Raw genomic sequence first — 25829 nt, 5'->3', positions numbered from 1 at the left:
CAGTATATACTAATTGTCATATAACTGCATGTAATAGACACTAATATACAGAATATGTACAGATACTGATATAAATATACAGTATATACTAATTGTCATATAACTGCATGTAATAGACACTAATATACAGAATATGTACAGATACTGATATAAATATACACTAATTGTCATATAACTGAATGTAACAGACACTACTATACAGAATATGTACAGATATTGATATAAATATACAGTATACACTAATTGTCATATAACTGCATGTAATAGACACTACTATACAGAATATGTACAGATACTAATATAAATATACAGTATACACTAATTGTCATATAACTGTATGTAATAGACACTACTATACAGAATATGTACAGATACTGATATAAATATACAGTATACACTAATTGTCATATAACTGCATGTAATAGACACTACTATACAGAATATGTACAGCTACTGATATAAATATACAGTATACACTAATTACATATAACTGCATGTAATAGACACTACTATACAGAATATGTACAGATACTGATATAAATATACAGTATACACTAATTGTCATATAACTGCATGTAATAGACACTACTATACAGAATATGTACAGATACTGATATAAATATACACTATACACTAATTGTCATATAACTGCATGTAATAGACACTACTATACAGAATATGTACATATACTGATATAAAAATACAGTATACACTAATTGTCATATAACTGCATGTAATAGACACTGCTATACAGAATATGTACAGATACTGATATAAATATACAGTATACACTAATTGTTATATAACTGCATGTAATATACACTACTATACAGAATATGTACAGATACTGATATAAATATACAGTATACACTAATTGTCATATAACTGCATGTCATAGACACTACTATACAGAATATGTACAGACACTGATATAAATATACAGTATACACTAATTGTCATATAACTGCATGTCATAGACACTACTATACAGAATATGTACAGATACTGATATAAATATACAGTATACACTAATTACATATAACTGCATGTAATAGACACTACTATACAGAATATGTACAGATACTGATATAAATATACAGTATACACTAATTACATATAACTGCATGTAATAGACACTACTATACAGAATATGTACAGATACTGATATAAATATACTGTATACACTAATTACATATAACTGCATGTAATAGACACTACTATACAGAATATGTACAGATACTGATATAAATATACAGTATACACTAATTGTCATATAACTGCATGTAATAGACACTACTATACAGAATATGTACAGATACTGATATAAATATACAGTATACACTAATTGTCATATAACTGCATGTAATAGACACTACTATACAGAATATGTACAGATACTGATATAAATATACAGTATACACTAATTACATATAACTGTATGTAATAGACACTACTATACAGAATATGTACAGATACTGATATAAATATACAGTATACACTAATTGTCATATAACTGCATGTAATAGACACTACTATACAGAATATGTACAGATACTGATATAAATATACAGTATATACTAATTGTCATATAACTGCATGTAATAGACACTACTATACAGACTATGTACAGATACTGATATAAATATACAGTATACACTAATTGTCATATAACTGCATGTAATAGACACTACTATACAGAATATGTACAGATACTGATATAAATATACAGTATACACTAATTACATATAACTGTATGTAATAGACACTACTATACAGAATATGTACAGATACTGATATAAATATACAGTATACACTAATTGTCATATAACTGCATGTAATAGACACTACTATACAGAATATGTACAGATACTGATATAAATATACAGTATACACTAATTGTCATATAACTGCATGTAATAGACACTACTATAAAGAATAAGATGCACAGATACTGATATAAAAATCCAGTATAAAAAACCTTACTTAGAAGCTCTCAGTTTATCACTGTTGAAAAGCCCACTGCAAGTGGGAAATAAGACACTCCCCCCCCTCCCCCTTTCTTTTGCATATGAAAGGATCCTTTACACAAACAGGAGCAAGCTGGAGTAAGTATCTGTCGGTATTCTCATAAAACTTTGGGGCTTGGTTAGGAGTCTGAAAATCAGAGCAATGTTATTAAAAAATAAGCAAAACTAAAAAAAAAACACTTTATGGGCTATATAAAATAGATCTATAAAACATGTATGCAAAGAAAAAATGTGTATAATGTCTCTTTAACATCGTTTTTTGCACGCGTTGTGTAGCATGTGTATTAGAATTTGAAAATAAAAACAGATACTCACAATAAACTGTACAGCGTTTAACCAAGTGTGCTAGCCCGACATGAATATGAGTTATATTCTCTCTCTCTCATGTTCTGCTATGTGAAGAACATTGGAATTTTAAATAGTTACAGTAGACTTAAATGTGATTTCACGTTTGCATTGGAGCCATTTGCTGTCAAGTAGATTAGCACACACATATTTAGAAATGTATATGTATTTGCTGTCAAGTATATTATCACACACATATTTAGAAATGTATATGTATTTGCTGTCAAGTATATTATCACACACATATTTAGACATGTATATGTATTTGCTGTCAAGTAGATTAGCGCACACATATTTAGCCATGTATATGTATTTGCTGTCAAGTAGATTAGCGCACACATATTTAGACATGTATATGTATTTGCTGTCAAGAAGATTAGCACACACATATTTAGACCTGTATATGTATTTACTGTCAAGTAGAGTAACGCACACATATTTAGACATGTATATGTATTTGCTGTCAAGTAGATTAGCACACACATATTTAGAAATGTATATATGTGTGTGATAATATACTTGACAGCAAATACATATACATTTCTAAATATGTGTGTGCTAATCTACTTGACAGCAAATACATATACATGTCTAAATATGTGTGCGTTACTCTACTTGACAGTAAATACATATACAGGTCTAAATATGTGTGTGCTAATCTTCTTGACAGCAAATACATATACATGTCTAAATATGTGTGCGCTAATCTACTTGACAGCAAATACATTTAGACATGTATATGTATTTGCTGTCAAGTAGATTAGCACACACATATTTAGACATGTATATGTATTTGCTGTCAAGTAGATTAGCACCACATATTTAGCCCTGTATATGTATTTGCTGTCAAGTAGATTAGCACACACATATTTAGACATGTATATGTATTTGCTGTCAAGTAGATTAGCGCACACATATTTAGACATGTATATGTATTTGCTGTCAAGTAGATTAGCACACACATATTTAGCCCTGTATATGTATTTGCTGTCAAGTAGATTAGCACACACATATTTAGACATGTATATGTATTTGCTGTCAAGTAGATTAGCGCACACATATTTAGACATGTATATATATTTGCTGTCAAGTAGATTAGCGCACACATATTTAGACCTGTATATGTATTTACTGTCAAGTAGATTAGCGCACACACATATTTAGACATGTATATGTATTTGCTGTCAAGTAGATTAGCGCACACATATTTAGACATGTATATATATTTGCTGTCAAGTAGATTAGCGCACACATATTTAGACATGTATATGTATTTGCTGTCAAGTAGATTAGCGCACACATATTTAGCCATGTATATGTATTTGCTGTCAAGTAGATTAGCGCACACATATTTAGACCTGTATATGTATTTGCTGTCAAGTAGATTAGCGCACACATATTTAGCCCTGTATATGTATTTGCTGTCAAGTAGATTAGCGCACACATATTTAGCCCTGTATATGTATTTGCTGTCAAGTAGATTAGCGCACACATATTTAGCCCTGTATATGTATTTGCTTTCAAGTAGATTAGCGCACACATATTTAGCCCTGTATATGTATTTGCTGTCAAGTAGATTAGCGCACACATATTTAGCCCTGTATATGTATTTGCTGTCAAGTAGATTAGCACACACATATTTAGACATGTATATGTATTTGCTTTCAAGTAGATTAGCGCACACATATTTAGCCCTGTATATGTATTTGCTGTCAAGTAGATTAGCGCACACATATTTAGCCCTGTATATGTATTTGCTGTCAAGTAGATTAGCACACACATATTTAGACATGTATATGTATTTGCTGTCAAGTAGATTAGCGCACACATATTTAGACATGTATATGTATTTGCTGTCAAGTAGATTAGCGCACACATATTTAGCCCTGTATATGTATTTACTGTCAAGTAGATTAGCGCACACATATTTAGCCCTGTATATGTATTTGCTGTCAAGTAGATTAGCACACACATATTTAGACATGTATATGTATTTGCTGTCAAGTAGATTAGCGCACACATATTTAGACCTGTATATGTATTTGCTGTCAAGTAGATTAGCGCACACATATTTAGACATGCATATGTATTTGCTGTCAAGTAGATTAGCGCACACATATTTAGACATGTATATGTATTTGCTGTCACGTAGATTAGCGCACACATATTTAGACATGTATATGTATTTGCTGTCAAGTAGATTAGCGCACACATATTTAGACATGTATATGTATTTGCTGTCACGTAGATTAGCGCACACACATATTTAGACATGTATATGTATTTGCTGTCAAGTAGATTAGCGCACACATATTTAGCCATGTATATGTATTTGCTGTCAAGTAGATTAGCGCACACATATTTAGACACTTATATGTATTTGCTGTCAAGTAGATTAGCGCACACATATTTAGACCTGTATATGTATTTGCTGTCAAGTAGATTAGCGCACACATATTTAGACATGTATATGTATTTGCTGTCACGTAGATTAGCACACACATATTTAGCCATGTATATATATTTGCTGTCAAGTAGAGTAACGCACACATATTTAGACATGTATATGTATTTGCTGTCAAGTAGATTAGCGCACACACATATTTAGACCTGTATATGTATTTGCTGTCAAGTAGATTAGCACACACATATTTAGACATGTATATGTATTTGCTGTCAAGTAGATTAGCGCACACATATTTAGCCCTGTATATGTATTTGCTGTCAAGTAGATTAGCGCACACATATTTAGCCCTGTATATGTATTTGCTGTCAAGTAGATTAGCGCACACATATTTAGACATGTATATGTATTTGCTGTCAAGTAGATTAGCGCACACATATTTAGCCCTGTATATGTATTTGCTGTCAAGTAGATTAGCGCACACATATTTAGACATGTATATATATTTGCTGTCAAGTAGATTAGCGCACACACATATTTAGACATGTATATGTATTTGCTGTGAAGTATATTATCACACACATATTTAGCCATGTATATGTATTTGCTGTCAAGTAGATTAGCGCACACATATTTAGCCCTGTATATGTATTTGCTGTCAAGTAGATTAGCGCACACATATTTAGCCCTGTATATGTATTTTCTGTCAAGTAGATTAGCACACACATATTTAGCCATGTATTGTCAAGTAGATTAGCGCACACATATTTAGACATGTATATGTATTTGCTGTCAAGTAGATTAGCGCACACATATTTAGACATGTATATGTATTTGCTGTCAAGTAGATTAGCGCACACATATTTAGCCATGTATATGTATTTCCTGTCAAGTAGATTAGCGCACACATATTTAGCCATGTATATGTATTTGCTGTCAAGTAGATTAGCGCACACATATTTAGCCCTGTATATGTATTTACTGTCAAGTAGATTAGCGCACACATATTTAGCCATGTATATGTATTTGCTGTCAAGTAGATTAGCGCACACATATTTAGACCTGTATATGTATTTCCTGTCAAGTAGATTAGCGCACACATATTTAGACATGTATATGTATTTGCGCACACATATTTAGACACGTATATGTATTTGCGCACACATATTTAGACACGTATATGTATTTGCGCACACATATTTAGACACGTATATGTATTTGCGCACACATATTTAGCCCTGTATATGTATTTGCTGTCTTTTCTTTCTTACACCTGAAACCTCATATCTCTGAGTGTAACTGTACTTTTAAATGTATTTTTGATGTGTTTTGTGCAACTTTTTTGCCTCTTGTAACAAGTAACCAGAGCTCTGAAGTTACTCATTAATCAATTGTGATTAACCGAACAAGTTTACTTTCAACCTGTAATACACGCAAATCGCCTGCGTGCAACAGTTGCCCCACAACAGCCTCATGATGTCCCCCACAGTACATTATACAGCCTGGGGGGGTGACAAATTACTGTAAATACCAGAAGACTAAATATAGCAGCCCCCCCCCCCCCCCAGGATTTGTATAAAACCTGAATGCCCCAGTGACGCACTGCAGGAGGTCTCCCCACTTTCCTGCCTTATCTGTCCCTGTCCTCATCACTCAGGGTCCCAGATAGGACAAGTGTCACTTGTATACAGTACAGAGCCAGCCCCCCTGTGGGCACACAGTAGGGGGTGAGGGACACTTTATTTGTCTGACCTTTAACCGCAGCTTTTCGTTTACTGTAAGGAATTAATGCACAAACACTCTGTCTTATCAGCCCACAACTGTATGGGACAAGAAATTAACCCCTGCTGCACACAAGCCCCTCACCTTCCCCCAGCTAATCCCCACTTCTCTGTACACTAATCCCCCCCCCCCCCCCATGTATAGGAAGCCCAGATATGATATGCAGTGAAAGCACCAGAATAAGGATTAAAGCAGCATTTATTAAGTCTGCAGGGTCAGGTCTCAGTGTGGAGACCCCAATACAAAAATGCAAACGAGATTAGGAAAGAAAACAGAAGCCAAACACAGGAACAATGGGATCTAAAACAAAAGCTGAACCTTCCCAAACCAAAGATAGTGATTAGATCCTTGTTTAATCCGGATTGTGACACATGATCTACATCAGGACACAGGGTGTAACACTGGCATGGGGCACTATATGCCTAGCTCTTACATCTGCAGGATCCCTAAATGCTCCTACAGTGCAGACAATTTACTTTAGTGCCACTAAGTCACCTGTATAAGGGACCCAAAATCCCCTCTTTACCCATAACCCTTGTTAATTTGTCATACAATATGGCACCAGAGGGACAGCACTGCAGTCATATACAGATGTGCTCTCAGCTGAGCCAACATGTACCCGAGGGACAAACAGGCGACACCGTAGGGAAACCATATCATTTCTACCACAAATATAAATAGTAAGTGTGCAGGCAGACACGGTACTAGTTTATACACAGGCAGGGCACACAGACACGGTACTAGTTTATACACAGGCAGGGCACACAGACACGGTACTAGTTTATACACAGGCAGGGCACACAGACACGGTACTAGTTTATACACAGGCAGGGCACACAGACACGGTACTAGTTTATACACAGGCAGGGCACACAGACACAGTACTAGTTTATACACAGGCAGGGCACACAGACACGGTACTAGTTTATACACAGGCAGGGCAGCAGGCACCAGGTACACAGTACTATATATGTGCGCCAGTGCAGTAACTAATATCCCTGGGCAGTAAGTACAGAAATGCCGGTTTGTGAAGGAAACTGTGCTTATTTGTAATTTCTGAGATGATTTGTATATTTTACAGGATTATGCACATGCATAACTGTCCTTAGGAGAAATGATAGATAAGGGTAAAATCTAGGTTCCAACATGGCACATAAATTACTCTTATAGAAACTGAGAAATCCCAAACTTATGTATGTTACACATAACCAACATGTGCACCCGAGACAGCAATAGTGCATCTAATAAGTGTTACTACAAACACCGCCAGTGCACAGAGTGCGTGTATGCGCTGTACTGGGTGTGACGTACGTATGCACCTGAGGCAGCAATAGTGCATCTAATAAGTGTTACTACAAACACTGCCAGTGCACAGAGTGTGTATGCGCTGCACTGGGTGTGACGTACGTACGTATGCACCTGAGGCAGCAATAGTGCATCTAATAAGTGTTACTACAAACACCGCCAGTGCACAGAGCGTGTATGCGCTGCACTGGGTGTGACGTACGTACGTATGCACCTGAGGCAGCAATAGTGCATCTAATAAGTGTTACTACAAACACTGCCAGTGCACAGAGCGTGTATGCGCTGCACTGGGTGTGACGTACGTACGCACCTGAGGCAGCAATAGTGCATCTAATAAGTGTTACTACAAACACTGCCAGTGCACAGAGTGCGTGTATGCGCTGCACTGGGTGTGACGTACGTACGCACCTGAGGCAGCAATAGTGTATCTAATAAGTGTTACTACAAACACTGCCAGTGCACAGAGTGCGTGTATGCGCTGCACTGGGTGTGACGTACGTACGCACCTGAGGCAGCAATAGTGCATCTAATAAGTGTTACTACAAACACTGCAAGTGCACAGAGTGCGTGTATGCGCTGCACTGGGTGTGACGTACGTACGCACCTGAGGCAGCAATAGTGCATCTAATAAGTGTTACTACAAACACTGCCAGTGCACAGAGTGCGTGTATGCGCTGCACTGGGTGTGACGTACGTACGTATGCACCCGAGACAGCAATAGTGCATCTAATAAGTGTTACTACAAACACCGCCAGTGCACAGAGTGTGTATGGGCTGCTGCACTGGGTGTGACGTACGTACGTATGCACCCGAGACAGCAATAGTGCATCTAATAAGTGTTACTACAAACACCGCTGGTGCACAGAGTGTGTATGGGCTGCACTGGGTGTGACGTACGTACGTATGCACCCGAGACAGCAATAGTGCATCTAATAAGTGTTACTACAAACACCGCTGGTGCACAGAGTGTGTATGGGCTGCACTGGGTGTGACGTACGTACGTATGCACCTGAGGCAGCAATAGTGCATTTAATAAGTGTTACTACAAACACCGCTGGTGCATAGAGTGCGTGTATGTGATGAACTGGGTGTGACGTACGTATGCACCTGAGTCAGCAATAGTGCATCTAATAAGTGTTACTACAAACACCGCCGGTGCACAGAGTGCGTGTATGCGCTGTACTGGGTGTGACGTACGTATGCACCTGAGGCAGCAATAGTGCATCTAATAAGTGTTACTACAAACACCGCCAGTGCACAGAGTGTGTATGCGCTGCACTGGGTGTGACGTACGTACGTATGCACCTGAGGCAGCAATAGTGCATTTAATAAGTGTTACTACAAACACCGCCAGTGCACAGAGTGTGTATGCGCTGCACTGGGTGTGACGTACGTACGTATGCACCTGAGGCAGCAATAGTGCATTTAATAAGTGTTACTACAAACACCGCCAGTGCATAGAGTGCGTGTATGCGCTGCACTGGGTGTGACGTACGTACGTATGCACCTGAGGCAGCAATAGTGCATCTAATAAGTGTTACTACAAACACCGCCAGTGCACAGAGTGTGTATGCGCTGTACTGGGTGTGACGTATGTACGTATGCACCTGAGGCAGCAATAGTTCATTTAATAAGTGTTACTACAAACACCGCCAGTGCATAGAGTGCGTGTATGCGCTGCACTGGGTGTGACGTACGTACGTATGCACCTGAGGCAGCAATAGTGCATCTAATAAGTGTTACTACAAACACCGCTGGTGCACAGAGTGCGTGTATGCGCTGCACTGGGTGTGACGTACGTATGCACCTGAGGCAGCAATAGTGCATCTAATAAAGTGTTACTACAAACACCGCCAGTGCACAGAGTGCGTGTATGTGATGCACTGGGTGTGACGTACGTACGTATGCACCTGAGGCAGAAATAATGCATTTAATAAGTGTTACTACAAACACCGCCAGTGCACAGAGTGCGTGTATGCGCTGCACTGGGTGTGACGTACGTACGCACCTGAGGCAGCAATAGTGCATCTAATAAGTGTTACTACAAACACTGCCAGTGCACAGAGTGTGTATGCGCTGCACTGGGTGTGACGTACGTACGTATGCACCTGAGGCAGCAATAGTGCATCTAATAAATGTTACTACAAACACCGCCAGTGCACAGAGTGTGTATGGGCTGCTGCACTGGGTGTGACGTACGTACGTATGCACCTGAGACAGCAATAGTGCATCTAATAAGTGTTACTACAAACACCGTCAGTGCACAGAGTGCGTGTATGTGATGAACTGGGTGTGACGTATGTACGTATGCACCTGAGGCAGCAATAGTGCATCTAATAAGTGTTACTACAAACACCGCCAGTGCACAGAGTGTGTATGGGCTGCTGCACTGGGTGTGACGTACGTACGTATGCACCTGAGGCAGCAATAGTGCATCTAATAAGTGTTACTACAAACACCGTCAGTGCACAGAGTGCGTGTATGTGATGAACTGGGTGTGACGTACGTACGTATGCACCTGAGGCAGCAATAGTGCATCTAATAAGTGTTACTGCAAACACCGTCAGTGCACAGAGTGCGTGTATGCGCTGCACTGGGTGTGACGTACGTACATATGCACCTGAGGCAGCAATAGTGCATCTAATAAGTGTTACTACAAACACCGCCGGTGCACAGTGTGTGTCTGTCTGTCTGTCACTGGGTAATTAGCCAGTATAAATGTAATTAAAGCTCCCGCGATAGAAGGAGTTTAGCCTCAGATAGATGATTTAATAAACGGTTACTTCAATGCCCAAGCAGACTCCCGATTGCGGATAGCATATTATATTGATAAGTGTTTTCAGGCAGTAATATTATGTTCCACCTAGGAGTTGAAGTATTTTTAATGTAGCATGTATGTGTTGTGCTTGTTTGTTACTATATTTAAATAAAGCAATTGCGTGAAGTATGAATGAAGGTTTTTGACCTTCTATGTCATTACTGTATATTATGTGGGAATTAAAGGTGCAGCAAACCTTCTGGGCACATGTCTCTTTATGCGCTCCTTTTTGTACAAAACAACTAAATCTGGCATCATGCAGATGTCACCAAGTCCCTTAAATCAGTGTTTTTCAACCAGTCTGCCGTGGCACACTAGTGTGCCGTGAGAGATCCTCAGGTGTGCCGTGAGAGATCCTCAGGTGTGCCGTGAGAGATCCTCAGGTGTGCCGTGAGAGATCCTCAGGTGTGCCACGGCAGACTGACAACAGTGTGACAGATTTTTTAAACTTTGCTTGTTTTTTACTCCCAGTGCAGGGGTAGTTTGTAGGAGGCATGGCATAACAGCACAATACATACAGTATGTGTGTGTTTGTGTGTATGTGTATATATATGTGCTGTATTAGGCTACTACATACAGTATGTGTGTGTTTGTGTGTATATATATATATATATATATATATATATATATATATATATATATATATATATATATATATATATATATATATATATATATATATATATATATATATGTGCTGTATTAGGCTACTACATACAGTATGTGTGTGTTTGTGTGTATGTGTATATATATATGCTGTATTAGGCTACTACATACAGTATGTGTGTGTTTGTGTGTATATATATATATATATATATATATATGCTGTATTAGGCTACTACATACAGTAGGTGTGTGTTTGTGTGTATGTGTATATATATATATGCTGTATTAGGCTACTACATACAGTAGGTGTGTGTTTGTGTGTATGTGTATATATATATATGCTGTATTAGGCTACTACATACAGTATGTGTGTGTTTGTGTGTATGTGTATATATATATATATATGCTGTATTAGGCTACTACATACAGTATGTGTGTGTTTGTGTGTATGTGTATATATATATATGCTGTATTAGGCTACTACATACAGTATGTGTGTGTTTGTGTGTATGTGTATATATATATATGCTGTATTAGGCTACTACATACAGTATGTGTGTGTTTGTGTGTATGTGTATATATATATGCTGTATTAGGCTACTACATACAGTATGTGTGTATGTGTATATATATATATATATATATATATATATATATATATATATGTGCTGTATTAGGCTACTACATACAGTATGTGTGTGTGTGTATATATATATATATATATATATATATATATATATATATATATATATATATATATATATATATGCTGTATTAGGCTACTACATACAGTATGTGTGTGTTTGTGTGTATGTGTATATATATATATATATATATATATATATATATATATATATATATGCTGTATTAGGCTACTACATACAGTATGTGTGTGTTTGTGTGTATGTGTATATATATATATATATATATATATGCTGTATTAGGCTACTACATACAGTATGTGTGTGTTTGTGTGTATGTGTATATATATGTGCTGTATTAGGCTACTACATACAGTATGTGTGTGTATATGTGTATATATATGTGCTGTATTAGGCTACTACATACAGTATGTGTGTGTTTGTGTGTATGTGTATATATATGTGCTGTATTAGGCTACTACATACAGTATGTGTGTGTTTGTGTGTATGTGTATATATATATGTGCTGTATTAGGCAACTACATACAGTATGTGTGTGTTTGTGTGTATGTGTATATATATATATATATGTGCTGTATTAGGCTACTACATACAGTATGTGTGTATATGTGTATATATATGTGCTGTATTAGGCTACTACATACAGTATGTGTGTGTTTGTGTGTATGTGTATATATATATGCTGTATTAGGCTACTACATACAGTATGTGTGTGTTTGTGTGTATGTGTATATATATATGCTGTATTAGGCTACTACATACAGTATGTGTGTGTTTGTGTGTATGTGTATATATATATGCTGTATTAGGCTACTACATACAGTATGTGTATGTTTGTGTGTATGTGTATATATATATATATATATATATATATATATATATATATATATATATATATATATATATATATATATATGCTGTATTAGGCTACTACATACAGTATGTGTGTGTTTGTGTGTATGTGTATATATATATGCTGTATTAGGCTACTACATACAGTATGTGTGTGTTTGTGTGTATGTGTGTATATATATATATATATATATATATATATATATATATATATATATATATATATATATATATATGTGCTGTATTAGGCTACTACATACAGTATGTGTGTGTTTGTGTGTATGTGTGTATATATATATATATATATATATATATATATATATATATATATATGTGCTGTATTAGGCTACTACATACAGTATGTGTGTGTTTGTGTGTATGTGTATATATATATGCTGTATTAGGCTACTACATACAGTATGTGTGTGTTTGTGTGTATGTGTGTATATATATATATATATATATATATATATATATATATATATATGTGCTGTATTAGGCTACTACATACAGTATGTGTGTATATATATGTGCTGTATTAGGCTACTACATACAGTATGTGTGTGTTTGTGTGTATGTGTATATATATATGCTGTATTAGGCTACTACATACAGTATGTGTGTGTATGTGTGTATATATATATATATATATATATATGCTGTATTAGGCTACTACATACAGTATGTGTATGTTTGTGTGTATGTGTATATATATATATATATATATATATATATATATATATATGCTGTATTAGGCTACTACATACAGTATGTGTGTGTTTGTGTGTATGTGTATATATATATATGCTGTATTAGGCTACTACATACAGTATGTGTGTGTTTGTGTGTATGTGTATATATATATGCTGTATTAGGCTACTACATACAGTATGTGTGTGTGTGTGTGTTTGTGTATATATATATATATATGCTGTATTAGGCTACTACATACAGTATGTGTGTGTTTGTGTGTATGTGTATATATATATGTGCTGTATTAGGCTACTACATACAGTATGTGTGTGTTTGTGTGTATGTGTATATATATATGCTGTATTAGGCTACTACATACAGTATGTGTGTGTTTGTGTGTATGTGTATATATATATGCTGTATTAGGCTACTAAATACAGTATGTGTGTGTTTGTGTGTATGTGTATATATATATGTGCTGTATTAGGCTACTACATACAGTATGTGTGTGTTTGTGTGTATGTGTATATATATATGCTGTATTAGGCTACTACATACAGTATGTGTGTGTTTGTGTGTATGTGTATATATATATGCTGTATTAGGCTACTACATACAGTATGTGTGTGTTTGTGTGTATGTGTATATATATATGTGCTGTATTAGGCTACTACATACAGTATGTGTGTGTTTGTGTGTATGTGTATATATGTGCTGTATTAGGCTACTACATATAGTATGTGTGTGTTTGTGTGTATGTGTATATATATGTGCTGTATTAGGCTACTACATACAGTATGTGTGTGTATGTGTATATATATATGCTGTATTAGGCTACTACATACAGTATGTGTGTGTGTATATATATGTGCTGTATTAGGCTACTACATACAGTATGTGTGTGTTTGTGTGTATGTGTATATATATGTGCTGTATTAGGCTACTACATATAGTATGTGTGTGTTTGTGTGTATGTGTATATATATGTGCTGTATTAGGCTACAATGTGTGATTTTTTTTAAATTTTGGGATGGTGGTGTGCCACAGGATTTTTTAATGTAAAAAAGTGTGCCACGGCAAAAAATAGGTTAAAAATCACTGCCTTAAATAACTGTGCCCCTGCACCAATACACAGTGATAAGCATTCATGTAGCTACACAGCAGGGATGGAGAAAAAAAAACCTCCTTACATAATGCTGCGCAGCCTCACACTATTTACTTTTGGTACCTACTATTTTGGGAACATTTTTATGTCACAGATCACACCCCGCACAGAAGATGCCGTAACCAGGCACACACTCCTGTTTCTGTCACATACATAAAAAAGCAGCAGTTTAACAGGTTAATGTAAAAAAGAACTGTCAGGACATGAACGGATACCTACGTATCTACTGGTCATTGGCTGACAGTTGGTTTATTCAGTAAAGGGACATATATATAAATAATTTTCTCTATTTGCTGTAATAACACAGTCACTGTACACCAATCGTTGTGAGATGTTGCCCTTATCAGCCAATGTGCAGTTTATCCCTAAAGTTGAGTGCCCAAACACACAGCTTCTGTTAGCTACTCATGAAAGGACCTCTCCCCCTGTATTATGTGCTTAATATCCACGTAAAGTTCTAGTTATCCCATTTGCTCAGAGGTGGCACTAATGTTACCTGCACATCCCTCCAGCTTCTATATGAAGTTGTGCACCGCTTCAGCTGGACACCATACACAATTTAACTAATTCCTGATAGATGTGCAGCAGACAGTGTAGGTGTCTAAGCATCTCCCAGGCACACTGCCCTCACTTACCTGGGACAGTTTGAGCTTCTTCTCAGGGGAGTTCTGGATGACCAATGCGATCATGGCCAAGTAGGAGTATGGGGGCTTGGCGTAGCGGTGGTAATTCTTTTTCTTGGTCTTTTTATCCTTCATGGTTTCAGTCTTGTTTTCCTGAGGGAAGCTCTCACGTTCTGGGGAAGACCCTGGCATGGTGCCCTCCCGGGGGCTCCAGCCGCTCCCCTCTCTGTGCATGGAGAGGGGTCCCCAGGGCTGGAGACCAAGGGACATATCATAGACAGGGCTGGCTGTGACCTGCTCCTGGTGTAAGCAGCTCAGGCTTGTGAGACTTGGAGACTCATTACTTTGAAGCTGGGATCCAGCTGAGAGTGCTGTGTACAGGCTGCGGGGGTCTCTCATGCTGGACTCTCCTCCCCTCTAGCACCTTTATCATGTAGATGAGACAGAGGATGCCCAGACTCCTGGCTCCAGGGCAAGGTGGGGGCTCAGGTTTTCTGAGGAAGAAAAAACACAAGGTGAATGGTGAGAGCTAGACCTGGTACAGGAAGTGTGAAAGTGAGAGGAGGGCACCGAAACTGGGCACACGCCACCAGCATTACACAGGGCCACATTAGACAAGGGCCACACACACGCCACCAGCATTACACAGGGCCACATCTGAGTGATGGGGAGACCCCAGCACAAATAGGGTTGCCACCTTTCTTGGAAGAAAATACCAGCCATGCTAATCAACATAAATTTGCATAAATAATTTAACAGCATAACTCAAAAACTAAAGCTGATAGGACTGATTTTAAATGCTCATTTGTTTATAACTTAAGTATTCATCACACTCAGAAGAAGTTTCACTTTGACAGGGGCTTTCTTTCATTCTTTATTTTCTAAATTGACATGAACCTTAAAAATACCGGCTGGGAGGCAACCCTAAGCACAAAGAATATATTGTCACCTGGGACACCAACACTGTACATGTTCCCATGGAGATCTTAGATTGCAAGCTCTTTGGCACAGAGAGGCCTTGTGTCTCAGGGCCTGATATTGAAAACCTTGCAGTTTACGTGAGATTATCTAATACGGCTCATCAGTAGAAACACAAATTTTATCTTGAGAAATGTTTATGTTGTATGTAGTGATCTTTATGTGAAGCAGACTCCTACATTACAAGGGATAGAAATGATCCCATCTCTCCATGCCAGTGAGGTTTTGTATATCAGGTCCTATGTCACTGTCTGGTGTTTATTGCAGCCCCTGATTAACATAACTAATTCATGTGTAACTTATTTGTAAATGGTTTTAGTAAATTTCACTGCAGCAGCAGTCAGTTTCAGGACAAGTGACACTTGAGATAAAACAGGAATACATTTTATTTGTGCGGTCCGTTCCCCAAATCACACTGTGCCTGGTGCGCTATGTGCGGCCCGTTCCCCAGATCACACTGTGCCTGATGCGCTATGTGCGGCCCATTCCCCTAGATCACACTGTGCCTGATGCGCTATGTGCGGCCCATTCCCCTAGATCACACTGTGTATGACATAGCTATGTGCGGCCCGTTCCCCAGATCACACTGTGTATGAGATGGCTATGTGCGGTCCGTTCCCCAGATCACACTGTGTAACATAGCTATGTGCGGCCCGTTCCCCAGATCACACTGTGTAACATAGCTATGTGCGGCCCGTTCCCCAGATCACACTGTGTATGAGATAGCTATGTGCGGTCCGTTCCCCAGATCACACTGTGTAACATAGCTATGTGCGGCCCGTTCCCCAGATCACACTGTGTAACATAGCTATGTGCGGTCCGTTCCCCAGATCACACTGTGTATGAGATAGCTATGTGCGGTCCGTTCCCCAGATCACACTGTGTAACATAGCTATGTGCGGTCCGTTCCCCAGATCACACTGTGTAGGAGATAGCTATGTGCGGTCCGTTCCCCAGATCACACTGTGTATGAGATAGCTATGTGCGGTCCGTTCCCCAGATCACACTGTGTATGAGATAGCTATGTGCGGTCCGTTCCCCAGATCACACTGTGTATGAGATAGCTATGTGCGGCCCGTTCCCCAGATCACACTGTGTATGAGATAGCTATGTGCGGCCCTTTCCCCAGATCACACTGTGTGACATAGCTATGTGCGGCCCGTTCCCCAGATCACACTGTGTGACAGAGCTATGTGCGGCCCGTTCCCCAGATCACACTGTGTGACATAGCTATGTGCGGCCCGTTCCCCAGATCACTCTGTGTGTGACATAGCTATGTGCGGCCCGTTCCCCAGATCACACTGTGTATGACATAACTATGTGCGGCCCGTTCCCCAGATCACACTGTTCCTGATGCGCTATGTGCGGCCCTTTCCCCAGATCACACTGTGTGACACAGCTATGTGTGGCCCGTTCCCCAGATCACACTGTATGACACAGCTATGTGCTATGAGCTTTTAATCAACTTTCCAATTTACTTCTAATTTGCTTTGATCTATTGTTATCCTTTGTTGAAAAGCATACTTAGGTAGGACCTTAAATGCACTACTGGGAGCTGCTGATTGGTGGCTGCACATATATACCTCTTGTCATTGGATGTGCTCAGCTAGCTCCCAGTAGTGCATTGCTGCTCCAACAAAGGAAGCCAAGAGAGTAAAGCAAATCTGAAAGAACATAACATTTCCAATTTACAAAGAGTGTTAAATGTCCCTTTAATTAACAATAAAGTCATTGCAGGTTTTCAAAAAAAGCAACTCTTGTTTAAGAAGCGCACACAGGACAGCACCACTTTACTGACACGCTGCTGGGCGCCACAGAAATAACAGCTATGCAACGTTCTGCAGACAGGAGTGACAATGACAGCTAAAGACTAGGTGCAACGTGCTGCAGACAGGAGTGACAATGACAGCTAAAGACTAGGTGCAACGTACTGCAGACAGGACAATGACAGCTAAAGACTAGGTGCAACGTGCTGCAGACAGGAGGGACAATGACAGCTAAAGACTAGGTGCAACGTACTGCAGACAGGAGTGACAATGACAGCTAAAGACTAGGTGCAACATACTGCAGACAGGACAATGACAGCTAAAGACTAGGTGCAACGTGCTGCAGACAGGAGGACAATGACAGCTAGAGACAAGACGCAATGTGCTGCAACAGGAGGGACAATGACAGCTAGAGACAAGACGCAATGTGCTGCAACAGGAGGGACAATGACAGCGAGCATAAACAGGGACATAGGGAAGAGCAGCATTTAGTCAGTGAAAATAAAACTTGTCTGTTATTTATTTAAAAAGCATTTTCTTTTTCAAATACAGCAGTATCAGTTGTCCCTTGTTACTATGGTGACTGGGTAATAACAATTCCTTCAGCCCTATTGGTTGAGAGGGACACTTCCTTAGGTATAGGATACATTTATCTAGGAGAGGACAGACTATATTGCTTCTATAAATGATAAAAACAAAAACTAGTTACCTACAAGATCTGGGTCAGGATTAGCCACGTGCTGTAGGTAACCGCTCTCTCCAGGATTTGTATAGAGAGACACTGACAGTGCGACATCTGTACAGCAGCATATCTGTATATATAAGGGCCACAGTGTACTAGTGACAGGTTTACATGCTCAGTCCTAGGGCCACAGTGTACTAGTGACAGGTTTACATGCTCAGTCCTAGGGCCACAGTGTACTAGTGACAGGTTTACATGCTCAGTCCTAGGGCCACAGTGTACTAGTGACAGGTTTACATGCTCAGTCCTAGGGCCACAGTGTACTAGTGACAGGTTTACATGCTCAGTCCTAGGGCCACAGTGTACTAGTGACAGGTTTACATGCTCAGTCCCTGCTAGGGCCACAGAGTACTAGTGACAGGTTTACATGCTCAGTCCCTGCTAGGGCCACAGTGTACTAGTGACAGGTTTACATGCTCAGTCCCTGCTAGGGCCACAGAGTACTAGTGACAGGTTTACATGCTCAGTCCTAGGGCCACAGAGTCCTAGTGACAGGTTTACATGCTCAGTCCTAGGGCCACAGAGTCCTAGTGACAGGTTTACATGCTCAGTCCTAGGGCCACAGTGTACTAGTGACAGGTTTACATGCTCAGCCCTAGGGCCACAGAGTACTAGTGACAGGTTTACATGCTCAGCCCTAGGGCCACAGAGTACTAGTGACAGGCTTACATGCTCAGCCCTAGGGCCACAGTGTACTAGTGACAGGTTTACATGCTCAGTCCTAGGGCCACAGTGTACTAGTGACAGGTTTACATGCTCAGTCCTAGGGCCACAGTGTACTAGTGACAGGTTTACATGCTCAGCCCTAGGGCACAGAGTACTAGTGACAGGTTTACATGCTCAGACAGTGGAGGGCAGCATAGCCCAGAACGACCATAATAATTAAGGCCCTTAGGAGTGTGCTGCTGTGAAGGTTGCAACAATGTTGCATTAGTGAGGGTGGGGTTTAGCTTACCTTTAAGTAGTCAGCTCCCAAGGCCCAAACCCTCTTTTCCAGCTCGTCTTCACAGCGTCAGGATCATCTGTCAGGAGTCCTGTGGAAGAAGATGTCGGAATTAGATGAGCTGATGATCGATGAGTTTGACTCTGGAGAAGATGTGGTGCAGCCTTCCCCCCCTCGCACGGTGAGTCGTCCCCCGGGGCCTAGCCTGTATCCCGAAGTTAGAGTTGTCTCTCCCTCCCCTCCTTTAATCCCCTTTTCAGTAGAGGTGGGTCCCCAAATAGCAGAGGAGGTTGTGGTAGGGGAACAGGGCCCTGTTCTGGACGGGGGGGAGGCCGTATCTGCTCCGGTCGTTCTTACCGGGGAGGCGGTCTCCACGGCGGTAGCGCTGCTCCAATCCTTGGCAGCGGTGCTTTCCGGCGGGGGGCCGGCATCCCAGGGAGGCCTCCCGGCTTCAGTTTGCGCGCCGGCGTCCACGCGGTCCTCCATGGCCCCTTCAGAGCCCGTCTCTTCCGGTTTGGCCGTTTCCGGTGACGTCACTTCCGGTGACGTCACGTCCGGAAACGCCATTCCGGACACAAGAGGCAAGCGGGCAGCATCGTCTTCTCCGCCGGGGTACGCAGGTAAGAGAGGGGTACCCCGGGGGGGGGCGACGCCCGCGGGGGGTGCGCAGCGAGGCTCAATTACTCAGCGCCCGCGAAGGGACACTGATTTGGCGGCCATTGAAAGGGGTAGAAGGTTGCATGAGGGATCTCATGAGCAGGCCGCAAGCCTGACCGGGGGTATGTTAGCACTTGACGGTGCTCCGATCGGGGCAACTAGTGTGTCTGAGGGGCAAGTGGTTTCTGAGGGGCAAGGAACAAGGGCACGTTCGCCCAGAAGGGCCCAGATTAGGGAAACAGGCATTAATGAGCAGGCCGCAGGCCTGACGGGGAATATGCCTACTGCGCAACAAGTCGCAGGGCCTCAGGCCGCAATCACGCAGCCTGGGGGCAAGCGTAGGCCCGCGAATACATCGCGGCCTAGCAGACGACGTAGTACTGCGTCACGCAGCAAACGTAACGCCCGACAGGGTGCGCGGGCGGCGCCCGCGGGTGTGGCCCTCAGCGGGGCTCCGCCAGGTGTTGTCACTAGGGCTTCAGCAAAGAAAGGCCCAGTTATCACGCCCAGTCTTTGTCAGGGCACGCAGGCTGCGAATGAACAGAATAGACAAGTACAGTTTGCTAATGCAGTGATGAATGTGCGTATGGCTGATATGGTTGATGATGGTATTGAAGAGTGTGGCAGTGATCACAGGAGCCCCAGTCCCCTAGGGTCCCGGGGTAATGTGGTTGGTGGGCCTTCGTCCCCTTCCCTGGGTACTCCTCTTTCACATTTGTCTCCACAGATCATTATGGAACCCAGAACTGCATTACAGCCACTCCAGTCCACCCCCAGTGCCATGGAAAGGGAGCCACAGTCTCAGGAACAGCCATCCACCTCTTCTGGTCCTGTCCCGGTGCAATGCCTCTTGGGAGCTGGTAAGCGCGCTATTACTTTTGAACGTAGTGTTTTAAGTTCATCCTCGGATGATTCAGGTTCAGAGAGTGATAGATCCCTGGGGTTGGAAGCGAAAGGGCAAAAAAGAATGTATAGGATGGTGAAATGGTTAGTGGAAGAAAGGAAGGCTATGGGTCTTCCCCTCCCCCCTGGTTCATCCCGCATGGAGCCCACTGTTCCTATGTTGACACCTCCTGCGTCAACAGACTTAGTTAGCCCACTTATGGGGAACAGGCGCAGGGCAGCTATACATGGGGACACTGACACATGGCCTGCGTTTAGCCTTCATGAGCATCTCAAATCTAAGATGGTGCGGCGCATTCAGGGTGGGAGGTACGTGCACATGTTTGAGCTTTCTGCGGAAGCTTATCGCCAGAAAGAAATGGCGGATGATGGCACGGGCCCGAAAAAATTTAAACGCCCTGATTCCTATGAGGAATGGCGCAAGTGCTTTAGGGTTTATGCGTCCTGTTATATCTCTAAATTTCCCGATCAAGCCTTAAACATCCTGAAATATCAGGATTCCATTGAAACAGTGTACGAGAAGTACAGGGATGGAGCTTGGCGGGATTACGACGCTGCTTTCCGTAGGAAGATGGTTGGGAACCCTCTTCTTACTTTCGGTGACGTTGATTCGCGTCTGTGGGCGCAATTGGGTCCTGAAAAACAGGCGGCGCCTGCTGCAGTAGTCGGAGCATCAGGGGGCGTTAAGGCCTTGCAGCGCTCTCGACGGCGGGCCACAGGGGTGTGCTGGCGCTTCCAGGACAAATCATGTACCAGGGGAGCGGCATGCGCATTTCGGCACGCGTGCAGAACCTGTGGTGGCGGCCACTCGGGGTCCGAGTGTACCAGAACCCAGGACGCGGGTCGTCCCCAAGAGAGACCAGCAGCTGGCTCCAAACCTTTCACTGTTGGAAAGGGCGGCCACACCTCTGAAGGTGGCCGTAATTGAGAAGTGGCTGCTGCTATACCCATTCGAGGAGGCCGCCTTGCTGCTTAGAGGCGGTCTGCGGTCGGGATTTGTTATCCCAGTCGGATCGCACGTGGAGGGTTCCTTGTCACGCAGGAACCTGAAATCCGCGTATCAGTTTCCCGGGGTTTTGCGGGATAAACTGAACAAAGAGATTGGGTTGGGTCGTATGGCAGGCCCATTTGAAGATATTCCCCTGCCAGGGCTGGTGGTATCACCCTTGGGGGTGGTTCCAAAAAAGGAGCCGGGTAAATTTCGGCTCATCCAACATCTGTCCTTCCCGAAGGGTCGTTCGGTGAATGACGCCATCCCCCCTGAACTGAGCTCAGTTTCTTACCAATCATTTGATGAGGCATTGGGGCTAGTTCGCAGGGCAGGGGCCGGGGCTCTGATGGCTAAACTGGATATAGAGTCCGCCTTTCGGCTCCTGCCCATTCACCCCTCCTCTTTTAGGCTTATGGGGTGCTATTTTGAGGGGCAGTACTACGTGGACAAATGCTTGCCCATGGGGTGCTCAATTTCGTGTGCCTACTTCGAGGCTTTCAGCTGCTTCTTGCACTGGGCCATTGCGGAGGTGGCCGGATTCGACGGCCTGGCACACTATTTGGATGATTTTCTGCTGGTTGGGCGGGCAGGATCATCTGAGTGTGCTTTCCTGATGAAAGTCACTAGGTTTCTAATGGATAGAATGGGAGTTCCTCTGGCGGAAGACAAGTCCCAGGGTCCTTGCACGTGCCTTATTTTTTTGGGCATTGAAGTTGATTCGGTGGCAGAGCAGTGCCGTCTGCCACATGAAAAAGTTCAGCGCATGTTGGAGTCAGTACGCGCTATGAGAGCAGAGCTGTATAGCTCCGTGAAGGATCTTCAAATCCTATTGGGTTTGCTGAACTTTGCCGGCAGGATCATTCCCATGGGAAGAATATTCCTTCGCAGGCTCGAGAGGCAGCTGTGCGGAAAAAGATCGCAGACCCGGAGGTTCCGGGTGTCTGCTGAGATGGTGGAAGATCTTAAGGTCTGGGAAGATTTTCTTCTCCACTTTAACGGGATCTGTCTGTGGCGGGAGGTTGTTCCTTCTAACGCAGCGATCCAGTTGTTCACTGATGCGGCTGGGTCCCACGGGTACGGGGCTTTCTTGGCCGGGCAATGGAGCGCGGGCCCATGGCCCGCCGCGTGGATAGAGAGAGGCTTGGTCAGGAACCTATGCCTTCTCGAACTGTTTCCCATACTGGTTGCTCTTGACATTTGGGGCAATCAGCTTCGCGACCGTGAGGTGGTTTTCTGGACAGATAACATGAGCGTTGTTTATGCTGTTAACAGATTATCATCTAGTTCCCCTCCGGTTGTGCGGTATTTGAGACTGTTGGTGCTGAGGTGTCTGCACCTGAATATTGTGTTCCGTGCTAAGCATGTCCCGGGCGTCCAGAATAGAATTGCTGATGCGCTCTCCCGTTTTCAATGGGAAGCATTTTAGGCTTTGGTGCCCGATGCGGACACTAACGGATTGTCCTGTCCCACTTACTTATGGCAGGTGGCGCTGGATGGGGCCCCTTGATTGCGATGGTGCGGGCTTCCCTCGCTCCGTCTACCTGGGCTACGTATGTGAAATACTGGACGGAGTGGATCGCCTTTTGTGACTTCAGGTGTCGTCCCTCCTGTGACGGGGACCAGTGGGGCTTGCTTGAATGGATTACCGAACTTAAAGGTAATGGTGTTTCGAAGACTGCGATGGGTTCACGCCTGGCGGCAGTGTCCTTTTTCTGCAAGTTGTATGGGCTTGTTGACGCCTCGAAGACCTTCCTGGTTAGGCAGGTACTTCGGGGCTGGGGGCGTATGGCCCCCAGGGTCAGGGATTTCAGGGAACCAGTTACCATGGAGCGTCTGGTAACGTTGTGCCGAGTTTTGCCGGCGGTCTGTTCATCCGCCTATGAAACTGCCCTATTCTCAGCCGCCTTTGGGTTGGCTTTTCACGGGGCTCTTAGGGTAGGGGAAATTGTCCCGCCCTCTAAGAATAAGACGGGCGGCCTTTTGCTGCCTCATGTTAGAGACGACGGGTCGTCTATCTTGGTCTTTCTTCCCAGATCCAAAACTGACCAGGAAGGGAGAGGTGCCTGGTTGGCTTTGCCATCCCATGTTGAAGCTGTTTGCTGCCCGGTCAGACTGGTTAAAGCCTATATGGACGTGCGTCCTGAGGGTTTCTCGCAATTTCTAGTTCACGAGGACGGTTCCCCGTTGACTAGATTCCAGTTTAGGAAGGTGTTGGCCTGGGCAGCATCAAAGGCAGGTCTTGATCCCAGGGTGATTGCTCCCCATTCCTTTAGGGTGGGCGCGGCCACCACTGCCGCTAGTTTAGGATGGTCGGCTGACCATATTAGAGCTCTGGGGAGATGGAGGTCGCAAAGGTATCTTTTATACGTTAGGCCTTTGACTGTTTAGAAATGATTATGTTTTGCAGATGCAAGGGATAACCTCTGTTTCTTTTCTTAGGACCAAGGAGCGGTCCACTGAGAGTATGGATTACGGGGCATTCGTACATCCACTGGGCGGAGCTTCGAGCGATCGCGAGACCTGATGGGCGTCAGCTGGGGTTCCCCTCTTCCCGAGTCACTGTTAGGTGGTTAGGGCGCAGGGGGCTTACGTGGCAGGCTCTGCCTGAGTTGCTGCAGGGGGCTTTGCGCAGGTGGGAGAAACCCCATGTACTTATCATTCACGCAGGTGGAAATGATATGGGGCTCCTACCATGCAAACAGCTCAGTGCAGTTATTCAGTCAGATCTGCGCACGATTCAGGCATGGATTCCCCAAGTCAGGATAGGGTGGTCTAACATCATCCCCAGAATAGAATGGCGCCATATGCAGTCTCATCGCGCGGCTTTTCAGGTCCGCAAGAAAATTAACAGAGAAGTGAGGATTTTCTTAGGGCAGTCAGGTGGGTTTGTTGTGGAACATGGGAACATATCAACGGCTGAGAGGTGCCTCTACAGAAGGGACGGGGTGCACCTCTCTGAGAGGGGCATTGACCTGTTCCTCTGTAATTTGAGGCGTGCTATACTTAATCATCTATAGGTGTGGCGGCAAGAGGTGAGCCTGTTGGGCTATCTCTTGTGGCGGTTGGTCCGCGCCCCGGTTTGCCATCAGAGGTAGAGTGACGGCTGCCCAGGGGAGGGTGATCTCTGCAGGCGCGCGCCTGGGGTCCCTCCCATTCTAAGATGCCGAGAACTCCCTAAGCTTCTGCGGCAGCTGAGCTCCGCTTGTGTGGGCATTCACGGGCGCGGTCCATTCTCCTAGCAGGGGGTCCCTACTCCTAGCTAGATTGCCGCCACATGTTTTAGCTGGCCCCGTTGAGTCCAGCCGGTTCTCACGTTCTACAATAAATGCGACCTTCGGGTCTTTTCCCATATATCTGTGTCTGCGTGGTTATTTAAGTATTACAGTTTTATACAAAGTTATTTAAGAGTTATAGTTGTACATAGTTAAGTTGTTGAGTCAGTTCTATGGCTCCAGTTATTATTTGTACATAGTTATGTGTTGAGCCAGTTTTATGGCTCCAGTTATTAAGGTTTTCCAGCAAGCCAGGAGGATAGGGCATTTAATTAATTAAGTCCTAGGGCCACAG

At 42.7% G+C, this 25829-nt stretch overlaps 1 protein-coding gene across 1 annotated transcript in view; it reads right to left on the bottom strand.

Annotated features, from left to right (window-relative positions):
- The window catches only part of LOC128661760 (forkhead box protein H1-like), a 54609-nt gene extending 38928 nt beyond the window's left edge, over positions 1-15681 (bottom strand). Inside the window, exon 1 of the mRNA XM_053715980.1 lies at positions 15295-15681. Coding sequence (XP_053571955.1) covers positions 15295-15681 — 387 coding nt within the window. The remainder of the gene's footprint in view (positions 1-15294) is intronic.
- Positions 15682-25829: the final 10148 nt, after the last annotated feature.

This window comes from Bombina bombina, chromosome 5 (genome assembly GCF_027579735.1).
Source record: "Bombina bombina isolate aBomBom1 chromosome 5, aBomBom1.pri, whole genome shotgun sequence".
NCBI classification, from domain to species: domain Eukaryota; kingdom Metazoa; phylum Chordata; class Amphibia; order Anura; family Bombinatoridae; genus Bombina; species Bombina bombina.
This window is presented reverse-complemented; position numbering and strand designations above follow the sequence as displayed.